Consider the following 13,928-nt stretch of genomic DNA (forward strand, 5'->3'; position numbering starts at 1 on the left):
AATGAGGGAACTGTGGCATAGTGGGCTAAGCCTCCACCCCGGGCACCAGCATCCCATGTTTGTGCCATTTCCACTCCCGGCGCCTCCACTTCCGATCTCTCTCTGCCATAGCCTGGGAAAGCAGTAGAGGATGGCCCAAGCGCTGGGCCCCTGCACCCACATAGGAGACCTGGAAGAAGCTCCTGGCTCCTGGCTTCGGATCGGCGCAGCTCCAGCCTTTGCATCCATTTGGAGAGTGAACCAGCGGATGGAAAACCTCTCTCTCTCTCTCTCTCTTTCTCTCTGTAACTCTGACTTTGAAATAAATAAATAAATAAATAATTCTTTTAAAAAAATGAGGAGACGGGACAGAGGAGTCCCAAGGGTCCTCTACGCATTGGCATTTTCTACCTGGATCTCCCTTGTCAGCCACAGCGCCCAGAGAGGACGCCGCTCACGCCAGGGGGCGCTAGCGCTGCCTCAGAGTCCGCGTCCCGGGGGCGTGGCCGCGTCCCGGGGGCGGGGCCGGCATCAGGGGCGGAGACGGGATGCCAGGGGCGGGGCTTCGGCAGGCGGGCCCCTGGTGCCAGGTGCGGTTTGGTCCTCCCCGGGCGCCGTAGGCGGCGCATCCCTGTAGCGCCCGGGGGCTGAGGACCTCTCTCGCCTGAGGCGGCGGCGGCGGGAGCTGAGGGGAGCAGCTGTGGCCCCTGCCTCCTCCTCCTCCTCCTCCTCCTCCTCTTCGTTTCCGCGTCCCGGGACCATGGCCGCGTTGGCGGGTAAGGAGAAGCTGCCGTTATCCCTGAAACCCGACCCCGTGCGGCTGAGGGGAACCGGCAGCCTCTCGAAAGTTTCGGGCAGGTTGGATCCTCGTGGTTCCGAGCTCCTGGCGAGGACTTGAGGGGCGTCGGGGAGGCACGGCGCTCCCGGGAGACTCCGGGAATTGGGGGGCAGGGCATCCGGGAGAGTGGGCTCTGGGCGGCAGGCGGGGTAGGCGGCTTCCTTCGAGTTGAGATCCCCGGAAAGTAGGAATTCGGGCTTTGCCAGGAGTCCGGCTTTTGGGGAAGACCCGGCGAACCCAGGTCCCCAAACTAAACCCCCGTCCAGGGAAGGGGAGGGGCCTGGGGTTCCCTTGGGGAGGGGGCTCCGTGGAATATGGAGAATGCAGGGTCCTCCAGGGTGCGGGCCACTTAGGGAGATGCAGGGTGACCCCGCGCCGTCGGAGTTTTCTGTGGAAAATGGAGAAAGGTATGAGAACCCCGCCAGCACCCGCGGCCGCTCGCGGGGGTTGGGGGGCCTCGATCCCTTGGGTGTTGAGGGTCTTTGCAAGAAGTAGGGGTACGTGGAAGCGCTTGGGGTTCACGTCACAGGACTAGGGGTAAGGAGAGATTGGGGCGCTTGCCCCCGGCCCGCAGGGGTTCTGGGTCCTCCCCCGGGGAGGGGGAGAGGGGTCCTCCCTTTGGCTTCTCTGAGAGCAGAGGAGGTGGCCAAGCACCTCCTGGAAGGCAGGGCAGCTTCAGGCCTGTGGGCTGCTCCCAGGCACGCCCCCACATCAGCCTCCTGCCTTCCCCGCCTGTCCCCCCAAACCAGGATCCTGCCCTTGCCCCATGTGCCGGCCACTTGGGTGGGAGACGCAGCCTCTGCGACCCCACGGTGGTCAGCTCCCAGAAGCTTTGTAGAGGTGGCAGGAGAGGCGGGCGTGGGGGGAGAGGCTGTGTATCTGCCCCCGCTTCCTGGCTTTGGGCCTGTGGACAGTCACTTCCTCCATCCTGAATACAAGGACCAGGCCACCCGTGGGTCACTTCCTCACCCTAGGAGCATGGGATTTTCTCCTCGCTGTTGATAATACGCGTCTGGGGAAGGAGAGCTAGGAGTGCCAGTGCCTCCTGTCCCTGTCCTTTTAAATCTTTTCTGTAGCATCCAGGCATCTTCAGCTTGGATGATGGCCGTGCTGTGTAATAGAGGGTCCCCTGTTTTGAACCTTGATTCCTAGAACCTCGTGCAAGGTTTTATAGTGCACGCATTTTTACCGGATCCTCTTGGAGTGACTCAGGACTCCTGGACGGTAAAGCTTCGGGGTGCGTTGGTTTCATTCATTCAAGGACTACGTGTTGGATGCCGCTGTGCTGTGCGGTTCGCCCAGTGCCAAGGGGTACCGTGGTGAGCCAAAGGAACACAGTCCTTGCTTGTGCGGCACTTACAGCTCTAGACAATAAATAGTTGAGCTAACAATGGCGACGAATGGCGCAGGAGGGCATCAGGGCATAGCGGTGTCAACAGGAAATACTTTCCATTGAGAATTCAGTTTGTGCTGACCCCTGAGGACCCCTGGCAGAGGAGGGGCAAAGAACATTCCAGGCAGAGGGAACAGCCTATTAAAGGCCTTGGGGTAGAAAGGCATCCAGGAGCTTCTGACTGAGATAAAGCCAAGATGGCGTGTGTGTGTGTGTGTGTGTGTGAGAGAGAGAGAGAGACAGAGAGAGAGCAGATGAAGGCTCAGAAATGACTGGTTCAGGGTTCCAGAACCTCGTGAGTGGTGCGGTCAGAGTTCATGTTTTCCTACTTCAGGTTGAGTGCTTCATCCTCGCCCTGTCACAGACAATAGAGCCAGGTTGCCCGGAGAGGCAGAGGAGGAAATAGGACTTGAACTTTTATTTGTTATTCCGCCCAACCGCGTTCCAAGACACCTCAGATTCCACCGTGTAACAGGAGAATCAGCCACCACGCGATCAAATATTTACTGAGTGCCCGTGATGTCTGTGGCGCTGGGCGGGGCCGGGTTCTACCTCTCACAATAAAATGTTAACAGACGCCGGAGCCCAGAGAGACTTGAGATAACGTACAGTTTCCTTGGTTCACGGATGAAGAAACTGAAGCTTGGGGAGGGAAAATTGGGCTGTCAGGGTCACTCAGAGAGTAGCAGAGTCTGGCACATAATAAGCCCTCAATAAATATTTGTGGGAATAAATCATGCGTGGTTTGTGCCTTTGGGAAATTGACTGTCTAATTGGGGTAATTTAAAAAAAAAATACAGAACCATCAAGACAAGGTGTTGTGAGGCTTGTGTGTAGTAACACTATGGAATCTCAGAGCTCCATGGGTGAATTCTGTTCACAGATTTATTCCACAAATGCATCTTAACTTCATATTATGTGCCAAGCACTTTCAGTCCTAAGGGGATAGCAGGAAACAGAGTGGACCAAATCCTTTCCCTCAAGGGCTGTATGCTCTGGTGGGGAGAAATAAATAGTAAGTAAATATACGAATGCCATAGTCAGGGACAAAGACATGGATGAGAAATGAAGTAGATTAAAGGGGAGGCAAGGAATGTGCTTGGTGTCCTTGAAGACTATCAAGATGCCCAGCGAGCTGCCAGTTTTGGCCAGCGGCTTCTTCCTTTTTGTTGTTATTTTGGGGACTACTTCTTGGAGGAGGTCAGATTTTAGAAATGTTAGGGTTTAATTAAATTTTATTTTTTTTGACAGAGTTAGACAGTGAGAGAGAGAGACAGAGAGAAAGTTCTTCCATCAGTTGGTTCACTCCCCAAATGGCTCCTACAGCTGGCACGCTGCGCCGATCTGAAGCCAGGAGCCAGGTGCTTCCTCCTGGTCTCCCATGTGGGTGCAGGGCCCAAGCACTTGGGCCATCCTCCACTGCACTCCCAGGCCACAGCAGAGAGCTGGCCTGGAAGAGGGGCAACCGGGACAGAATCAGGTGCCCCAACCGGGACTAGAACCCGGGGTGCCGGCGCCGCAGGCGGAGGATTAGCCTAGTGAGCCGCGGTGCCGGCCAGAAATGTTAGGGTTTGTAAAGGTACTGGGGGAATGACGTCTTAGTAGAGAAGAAACTTTGGGAGTAGAATGCAAAGGTAGGCAACTTACAGGGTCTTCATCAAGGATGGCCAATTGGTGAGTGTGGCAGGAGCAAGGACTGACGGGTGAGGAGCCGAAGGCAGCAGAAGGTGATGCCGAGAGGGCTGGCGAGGCCAGGCTGTGAAGGATCTGATGCCAGGCCGAGGATGAGGACTGTGGAATTTCCAGTCTGAGAGAGGAACCATAGCTTTTAAAGACTGCAAGGGCCATAATGCGGTCACAGGACCCCGATCTGGAGGTGGGTGTCCAACGGCCCTGAGATGAGGCGTCAGTGCTGGGAGTGGCGCTGACTGGTAGCAGGTGCCTGCTGACGCGGGCAGGGCAGGCTGGCTTGAATGGCCGTAGATGCGGAGTGGAGAGAGCCAAGAGGCCTGCAGGTTTTAAAGCTAAATAAAAGCTGTCATATTCAAGGGAGCTGTATTAGCCTTTCTACATTCATGGTGGGTTTTCTGCACGTTCTGGAAGCAACCTGGAGGGCCCTGGGGCTCAGGGGCGTCCTAGGGAGGGGTGCATCTGCAGGTGTCACTTTGGCATTTCAGTGAGAGGACCGAAAGCTGTGGCTTTTTCTTTCTCACCCTTGCTTGACCTTTTCTTTACACAGTAGCAAAAATTAGACTCTTACCTGTTAACTGCCGTCCGGTAGTAGCTAGAACATGAAACTGTTGCTTGGTTCATAAGAGTATTTCTTGAAAGTTCATCTTGGGATTCTGTTTTTGTTTTTTAAAAACAGAGTTCTCATGCAGTGACTCAATCCCAGATACCCACAGTGGACAGGACGGGACCAGGCCGAAGTCAAGAGCAGGGAATTTAATCCAGGTCTCCTGTGGGAAGGGTGGGACTCAACTACCTGAACCGGCACCTGCTGCCTCCCAGGGTCACCATCAGCAGGAATTTGGAGATGGGAATTGAACCCAGGCATTCTGATATGAGATGCAAACACTTTTTTTTTTTTTTTTAAGATTTATTTATTTACTTGAGAGGGAGAGACAGAGAAAGAGGTCTTCCATTCGCTGGTTCACTCCCCAAATGTCCACAATAGCTGGAGCTGCACCGATCTGAAGCCAGGAGCCAGGAGCTTCTTCTGCATCTCCCACCCGGATGCAGGAGCCCAGGGACTTGAGTCATCTTCCACTGCTTTCCCAGGCCATCAGCTGGCTCAGAAGTGGAGCAGCCAGGACTCAAACCTGTGCCCCTTTGGGATGCTGGCGCCTCAGGCGGAGGCTTAACTACTGCGCCACAGCGCCGGCCCCAGATGCAGGCATCTTAACCAATAGACCACATACCTGCCCTGGGGTTCTATTTTGTCAGCTCTGTTTTGTCTGTAATTTTTTTTTAAAGATTTATATATTTATGTGAAAGGTAGAGTTACAATGAGAGAGGAAGAAGAGACAGAGAGAGAGAGATCTTCTATCCTCTGGTTCACTCCCCAAATGGCCACATTGACCAGGGCTGGGCCAGGCTGAAGCCAGAAACCCAGAGCTCCATCCAGGTCTCCACATGGGTGCAGGGGCCATCCTCCACTGCTTTCCCGGGCACATTAGCAGGGAGCTGGATCTGAAGTGGAGCAGCCAGGACTTGAACCGGAGTGCATTTGGGATGCCGGCACCACAAATGATGACCGGCCTCTGTGTTTGTAATTTGCGTGTCCAAGTCTAAAATGTAGTTAAAGACACAGCCATTGGAGCCCAGCAGCCCTGTGGCCTAAGCTTAGCACCAATACTTAACATTAGGTGAGTATTTCCGTTTCCTCATCAGTAAATACACAATAATGATAATAATCCATCCGTGTCCATTCTTATCTTATGAAATCTTTGTATTCAACTAGTTCATACAGGACACTCCCTGGCATAAAATATGGACTTAAAAGAGGTTTGGATTTTGTTTTGTTTTGTTTTTCCGTCTTTGACAAGTAGAGAAGTGCTATAGGAAAATATGATTTGGTTAACCTGTTCCAAGCTTTCTCTCAGATAAGAAAATGCCGACTCACTCACAGGGGAATCAGCTTAAAGTTGGAAGTGAGAACCTGGGCAGCCCGCAAGCCGCAGGAATGGTCTCATTTTTCCGTCTCGGCCATCTCCCATTACCGCGCTGAGTTCCTGCCCCCCCGGCACCTGGTTTTTGTCCCTTCTGACCTGTTCTTTCCGTACGTCTCCCTGTCCTTCACACACACACCCTGAGTGCTCGCCAGGGATCTCACTAGTTCCCGGCCTCGTCTGTGCCTCGCCCATGGGCACATAGAAGAAGTTTTTGAATTTATTTTGAAAACGCTCCCTTCAGATTTTAGAAATAAATCTGTTCAGCTCCACTTTTTCTGGCCAACCTCCTAAACACACACACACAGAAAGAAAGAGAAGGAACTGCCCACATCAGTCCAGCCAAGTGCCAGACGCTGCGGGAGGTATTTTCACATCCACGCTGTTCTTTCTTTTAATCCTCGTGATAATCCTGTAAGGTAGGTGCTGTTGGCCTCTTTTTAAAGATTAGGAGCCAAGCTCAGAGAGGTTAAATAATTTGCCCAAGGACACAGAATCAAACACCGGCAGAAGCAGGTTTCAAACCGAGGTCTTAACTCGAGTTCTTTCGCTTGACCTCTTATAAATTCTTCCTGATAAACAAAGAAGGAAAGCAGAGAACAACAGCAAGAATGGAGCTCACTGAGACGCCTTGTGCTTCCATGCCTGAGCCCCCTGATTCGCTGTCACAGACGCTCAGAGCTTGATCCCCACTTTTAGAAAAGAGTAATTTACATACAGGCCCAACAATGTGGCATAGCGCATAAAGCTGCTGCCTGCAGCGCCAGCATCCCATCTGGGTGCCGGTTCAAGTCCCAGCTGCTCCACTTCCGATCCAGTCTCTGCTATGGCCTGGGAAAGCAGTAGAGGATGGCCCAAGTCCTTGGGCCCCTGCACCCACGTGGGAGACCTGGAAGAAGCTCCTGGCTTCTGGCTTCGGATCAGCATAGCTCTGGCTATTGTGGCCATCTGGGGAGTGAGCCATTGGATGGGAGACCTCTCTCTCTATTTCTGCATCTCTGTAACTCTGCCTTTCAAATAAATAAATAAATCTTTGAAAAGAAAAGAATAATGTACAATCCAGAGAAGTTCAGAAGTGCCTTGAGAAACCATGTAATCTTTCTTCCTGAGACACTCCCTTTGGTAATATTTGGTAAGCTGGTGAGGAAGAAAACCCTTTGGGATCCAGGGGAGTGTATCTGGAGGAACGTTAATCATTGTTGGTAGTCACTTCTTTAAAATGTGGTTTTTTTTTTTTTCTCCTGGCTGCTCCCCACCAGCGCCTGCCCTGCCCTTCTGCCTCCTGCTTTGTCCCAGTTTATATGCCTGACCTGCCAGCTCCCAGGGGGCCTAGTGGTTACCATGCTTGTTTTATGCTACGCTGAATTGGCTGGGTTGTGTTCCTGCTTCTCATTGTCTAGTGGAACACGAGAAGCTTCAAAGATTTTTTTTTTCTCAAGTGAAAGAATAGGATCTGTACATGTCGGTTCAGGCTGGGCGTCAAGGTCCCAGGAGCTCTCGGTGCTAGGGCATTTCTCAGCACTTTGAAGCCTGAAAGGGACTTCAGTTGCAAAAAGCCAGCTCTTAAGACCACGTTAAGGTGAGCGTTGCGGGAAGTGCGCCGGCTCCCGGTGGGGGCACCAGGCTGAGCCCTTGCACCAAATAGCTGTGTGGTCTTGAGCGAGTCTCAGCGTGTCTGGGGCTACACGGAACAATACAGACCCAACTGGCCCAGCACTCCTGGGGCAGCTTCAGTCCACGCAGGACTGTCTTTCACTAGCTTTGTGATGGTCAGGTAGCTCTCCTCCAAACCCAGTTCTCGTTCAGAATGATGAGATGAGATGAGCTGGTGTTGAAGGCTCTTTCCAGCTTCACCATCCTGTCTTCCTGGTGCCTGCCCCAGCAGAGTCACCATTTGTTTGAGAGTCACAAGGGCAATTAATAAGTTGGAAAGGAGAAGCATATACAAAGAAAATATATGTTGTGACAAAATTCCGAAGTTCCTGTGGGTTATGAGCCATTTGTTACAATTCTCAGCTTGTTTTACCACTTTTTAATAAGTTCCAACAACTGAAGGCACAGTTTTCTATTTATTAAAGACTTAATAAGTCCTCCTTACTGTTTGAGGCTGCTGTGGACATTTACTTAATTAAGCTCCCTCCTGGGCTGTGACAATCAGTAGCCACTGTTGATAAGTCTGCAGATAGGAGAGGTAAACACTGCAGAGGGAGAAGGTGAGCAGCCTGGTGCAATGAGGTGTTTTCCTCGAGGAAGGACCTTTTTTTTTTTTTTTTTTTTTTTTTTTAAGATTTATTTATTTGAAAGGCAGAGTTAAGGGGTGGAGAATCTTCCATCTGCTGGTTCACTCCCCAAATAGCCACAACGGCTGGAGTTGAGCCGATCTGAAGCCAGGAACCAGGAGCTTCTTCTGGGTCTTCCACATAGATGCAGGGGCCCAAGCACTTGGCTCATCCTCTGCTGCTTTCCCAGGCACATTAGCAGGGAGCTGGATCAGAAGTAGAGCAGCCAGACTCGAACTGGCATCCATATGGGATGCCGGAGCTGCAGGCAGCAGCTTAACCCACTTATCATGCTGGCCCCTAGAGAAAGAACTTCTAAGTAGACTGAAACCTGGACTGGCCCTCCACTGGGTTCCCAGAAATCCCTGACTTCACACTATTATATATCTCTTACATTTCCTAGAATAAAGGTTGTAAAAAAAACCAAGATCCCTGGCTTTCAGGATTGTGCGGGAGCTAAGGAGGCCAAGTGTTCTCTTGAGTGTCTGGGCTTGGCAGGCTGAGAGCTCTGGGTGGATATCTTTGTCCAGGTGCTTTCTAACAGAAAAGCAGTGCGCATGCACAACAGGTAAACTGAGGTCAGCTTTACCCACCGGAGAGTTTACCTTCAGGTGGTGGCTCTGGGAACCAGAACTCTGGACTCCGGTGGGGTCATCCCTGCTGCCCTTTGGAGCTTATCTTTGGAAATGACCTTTAGAGCTGGCAGTTGGATCCAACTTTTGAGTTGGATTCGCCTCATAAAGGAGTGTCTATTCTGCACCAAGCTTGGCCTTAAAGAAGATCACGATGCAATTTTTGCCCCGTGGAGCTAGGAGAGACAGGAAAGGAGAGGGGCTGAAGGAAACAAACACACACAGTGAATTGTAATTGTAAATGATAGGGGCCATCGCTGTGGTGTAGCAGGTTAAGCCACCACCTGCAGCACCGGCATCCCATACAGGTGCCGGTTAGAGTCCTGGCTGCTCCACTTCCGATCCAGCTCCCTGCCTATGCACCTGGGAAAGCAGTGGTAGATGGCCCAAGTGCTTGGGCTCCTGCACCTGCATGGGACACCCAAATGAAACTCCTGACTTTGGCCTGACGCAGCCCTGGCCATTGTGGCCATTTCGGGGAATGAACCAGTGATGGAAGATATTTCTCTCTCTGCCTCTGTCTCTCTCCATCTCTGTAATCTGCCTTTCAAATAAAAAAAAATAAATAAATCTTAAAAAAAAAAAAAACAAGAATACATGACATAAAACAGGTATAAACAAAATGAAACAAATCTACACTGCCAGACGTTAGGGGACCATCACGGAAAGATAGAATTTTGACTACGGGAAGAGACCGAGTATCCCAGATATAGAGAATAGCTTGGGGTGTGGATGTCAGGATGTTAAGAATATGAATGTGTATCATGGGAATACCAGACGGACCAAAATACAGCCAGAGCATCCCCTTGCACAGGGTGGCGAGAGGTAAAGGTTCTTTGGGGCCACTTTGCGAGGGCTGTACACTGCTTTAGTGAATGTTTAGCGAGGGACACTAGGAGGCTGGTGGCCAGCCTTACTTCTCTTAGCTTAGTTTAGCAATGTGTTAGGAGGTCTTGTCCCAGCCTCAGGGCCTTTGCACATGTTCCCCCCAACTTTGTCTCCAGTGTTATCCTTCCCTCTCCCCTCCTTTTTTTTTCCTGATTAAGTTATATATATATATATATATATATATATATAATTTTTTTTTTTTTTTTTAGAGCCCAGCTTGGAAATGACTTCCTTGCAAACTATCCCTTTGGCCTCCTTGTTTTAGTTATGAACTTCATGTCTCCTCCATACCACTTGCCCCAGTTATAATCCTGTTATTGTTTAATCCTTGCTCGGTGTTTAGTCTCTCTCTTGTTTGCTGCTCTCTCCCCAACACAGTGCTGGATGCATAGTTGGCATGCAGTAAATATTTGTTGAAAGAATGACTGAAGCGCGCCCATTGAATTTAGCAATAAGCAGTTACTGTTGACCTTGGTGAGACAGTTTCGGAGAAATGGTGGGGGTGGAAGCCAGATTGCAGTGGGTCATGCAGTAAGTGGGAAGTGAGGAAGTGAGAGCAGTGATGTGTAGACAACTTGTTCACGTGTGGCCGTGAAGAGGAGAGCAAGGGTGGCGGAGGAGAAGCCCGGATCCAGAGGTTTTCTGTCGGGCAGGGCTTGACATAGCTCATATAATAACGAGGAGGGGCAGAAGGGGGTGGGGTAGAAGCAGCTGAGACTGCACGTCTTCGAGGTGGGGTAGATCAGGATGCAGAACAAGGAGCCCCGCTAACCTGTAGCCCAGCCCTGGGGACACAGGCCTGCAGCTGACATAGCTGGGAGTCTGGGTCAGCAAGCCAACATCGTGCAGCAGACAGGGAAGAGAAGCCCAAGACCTGGACTAGGGTCTGTGCAGAGGACAAGGCGGGACTAGAGAGACATTGGGAAGGTGGAAGCAGGTGTATATGGGAGAAGGGAGTAGGAGCTCTTGGTTTTGTATCTCTCGTGAGAACTTTACACGGAACAGGTGCAAAAATACGTGTTGATTGAGTGGCTTTGAGTTTCTCGAGACTGGAGAAAGCAGGACAGGCCCTGAGAGTGAGGCAGTAACAGGTTACCCCAGACAGCCTCATAGCGGAAAGCCCTGGGCCTCTTTGAATTTGGGGAACAGCCAGAAGTCATTTTGGAGTCATTGTTGAGTTAGTGGGTGGTCGGGTTAGAGACTGTTCCTTTTGGATTCAAAAGTGCAGACAAGAAACAAGGTGTGGTGTGAAGATAATGAGATTTGCTGGGGAGTGGGGGTGGGGCAGCGGCGCAGTAGTCAGAAACTGACCCTGAAAGCCCTTTCTGTGTAAGAATTCCAGAAATGTTTCACACAGGTATTTCTGAGTTTAGGAGATCCATCTGGATGTCTGTGTTCATTAAAACCCGCCCCTCTCACTAACCCGGCGTCTGGAACCTGACGTGGACCTGGTTCCCGTGAGACGCTCAGGCCGTCTGCCTTGGAGTGTGTGAACCTGGTGTTGTACTCTGTGGCCACTGCCATCCAAAAGGCAAAGCAGTGCCTGTTGAGAGTCTAAGAATCTTAAATCCAGGCAGAGTGAGCGGCGGGCACTTCTGTGTCCTGCCGCTGAGGACGTGGTGGGAGAGGAGCGGGTGGGTCTTGTAGTGTTCTGACGTCTTCCGCTCTGCTCTGGGGTACGAGGAAGACCATGGTCAGAGCGCTGGCTGCCTTCGAATGGGGCTGAGCAGCCATGCTTTGTCCGGCCGCCGCGCTTTGTCCATTCACGGCGCGGGGGCCTGTGAAACGGGGCTCAGTGGCTGTCGCCCTGCCTGTGGCGGTCTGGAGTTACCCAGAGAGAACAAAGCCGCATGCAGGGAGCACACAAGGGCGTCTTGTAGCAGCCTTGTCCCGCTTTCCAGGGCCGAGTCAGTTACCACGGCTTGACCTCAGTTGTCCTCTTTATTTCAAGAAGGTGGCATCTGAGCTAACACCGAGCTGAGCGTATCGTGTTTGTTTGGGGCACCTTCCTTTGGGAGGAACACGGACCGACCGGGGGCCTTTGTCCATACCCATCTCTCAGCCCGCACGGCCTTCCCCATCCGTTCTCAGCCTTTGGGCAGTCCTTTCCATCTCTCGAGGCTCAGCCCACGCGTCAGCCTTCTCTGCAGACATTCCCGGCACCCTCCTTGGGATGAGTGAGAGTCAGCATGCTGGGGCTGATGTAGCCCAGCGGGTTAAGCTGCAGCCTGAGACACCGGCATCCCATATGGGTGCCAGCTGCCCCACTTCCCATCCAGCTCCCTGCTAATGTGCCTGGGGAGGCAGTGGGAGATGGCCCAAGTATTTGGGTCCCTGCCACCCATGTTGGAGACCAGATGGAGTTCCACCCTTCTGACTTTGGCCTGACCCAGCGTCGGTTATTGCAGCTATTTGGGGGGTGAACCAGCAAATGGAAGATCGATCGGAGGGCTAGCGCTCTGGCATGGGAGGCTAAACCTCCACCTGTGGCACTGGCATCCCATATGGGTGCCGGTTCCTGCCCCAGCTGCTCCTCTTCTGATCCAGCTCTCTGTATGGTCTGGGAAAGCAGTGGAAGATGGCCCAAGTGCTTGGGCCCCTGCACCCATGTGGGAGACCCAGAAGCTTCTGGCTCCTGGCTTCGGATCGGCTCGCTCAGCTCCACCGTTGAGCCATTTGGGGAATGAACCAGCGAATGGAAGAACTTTGTCTCTCCCTCTCTCTGTCTGTAACTCTACCTCTCAAATAAATAGATAAAATCTTTAAAAGAAAAAAAGGTTCTCTCTCTCTCTCTCTCTCCTCTCTTCCTATCTCTAACTCTGCCTTTCAAGTAAATAAATAAATCCCGTTTAAAAAAAAAATGTTACATGGAGGAATAGGGAAGGTCTAGGCTTTAGAATGAGCCAGACCTGGGCCTGCGCTGTGGCACAGCACGTAAAACTACCACCTGCAACACAGACATCCCATATGGGTGCCAGATCGAGTCCCAGCTGCTCCACTTCCAACCCAGCTCCCTGAAAATGTGCCTGGGAAAGCAGCGGAGGATGGCCTAAGTGCTTGGGCCCCTGCACCCATGTGGGTGACCCAGAAGAAGCTCCTGGCTTTGGCCTGGCCTAGCCCTGGCCATTGCAGCCATTTAGGGAGTGAAACAACGATGGAAGACCTCTCTCTCTGTCTCTTCTTCTTTCTCTCTCTCTGTCACTCTTTCAAATAAGTAAAATAAATCTTAAAAACAAAAAAGCCAGATGTCAGTTTGAATGCTAGATCGGCCACTTGACCCCTTTGTCCCTGCTCTGGCCCCGAGTTCCAGTTCTCTCACCCATTGAATGAGTACAGTAATACCTGTCTAACAGGATTGCTTTGAGAGTTAAATGAGATTAGGCCTGTGAGAGCACTGGTGTACTTCTTGGCATGTAGGAGGCATTTATTAAATGTTCTTCCCTTTTAGACCCATAACTGCTTTCTCGGAACTGTAACAGCACTCTGCATCTACCTGTGAACTGACATCCAAGTGAAAACTGACCATGTGGAGAAGTGTTGCTTGCTTTTTTTTTTTTTTTTTTTAAGCTTTATTTATTTGAAAGAGTTACCAGAGAGAGAAGGAGAGGCAGAGAGAGAGAGAGAGAGAGGTCTTCCATCTGCTGGTTCACTCCCCAGTTGCCTGCAATGGCTGGAGCTGCATCACTCTGGAGCCAGGAGCCAGGAGCTTCTTCTGGGTCTCCCACGTGGTGCAGAGGCCCAAGGACTTGGGCCATCTTCTACTGCTTCGGAAGAGGGGCAGCTGGGACTCAAACTGGCACCCATATGGGATGCCAGCACTGCAGGCAGCAGTTTTACCCACTATGCCACGGTGCCAGCCCTCCAAGAAGTGTTTCTTTTTCCAGTGGAATTGCTCCATGACCAGCAGTGTCCAGCAGCTCCCAGCTGTGTGTAGAGAGCATCAGTGACGTGTTTTGAATGATTGAGCTCTGCAATTAGTTGATGGGCAAAGTCTGAGAAACAGAACAGGGCTTTTGAAGACTAGGAAGAGGCAGTAACATGTTTAACCCAGAGAGGAGAAGTCTCTGGGCGCTATAGCTGGGGGCAGTCGTAGGAAGAGGGAAACCCTGTTCATCTCTTCTACTCAGAGCTATAAGCAAAAACTGAAAGTCCGAGGAGAAAGCCAGTTTTGTTTGAGTAGAAGGGGAACAGCCAGGACCATTTTTGAGGTGGCCTACCCTGCCCATCTGAGAGTCTCTTAACTCGGTC

At 51.6% G+C, this 13,928-nt stretch overlaps 1 protein-coding gene across 1 annotated transcript in view; it reads left to right on the forward strand.

Moving 5' to 3' along the window:
* The first annotated feature begins 512 nt into the window (after positions 1–512).
* The window catches only part of LIMK2 (LIM domain kinase 2), a 68,479-nt gene continuing 55,063 nt past the window's right edge, over positions 513–13,928 (forward strand). The window contains exon 1 of the mRNA XM_008272149.5: positions 513–755. Coding sequence (XP_008270371.1) covers positions 740–755 — 16 coding nt within the window. The 5' untranslated portion in view covers positions 513–739. The remainder of the gene's footprint in view (positions 756–13,928) is intronic.

This window comes from Oryctolagus cuniculus, chromosome 21 (assembly GCF_051225735.1).
Source record: "Oryctolagus cuniculus isolate XC-2025 breed Fujian yellow rabbit chromosome 21, ASM5122573v1, whole genome shotgun sequence".
NCBI classification, from domain to species: domain Eukaryota; kingdom Metazoa; phylum Chordata; class Mammalia; order Lagomorpha; family Leporidae; genus Oryctolagus; species Oryctolagus cuniculus.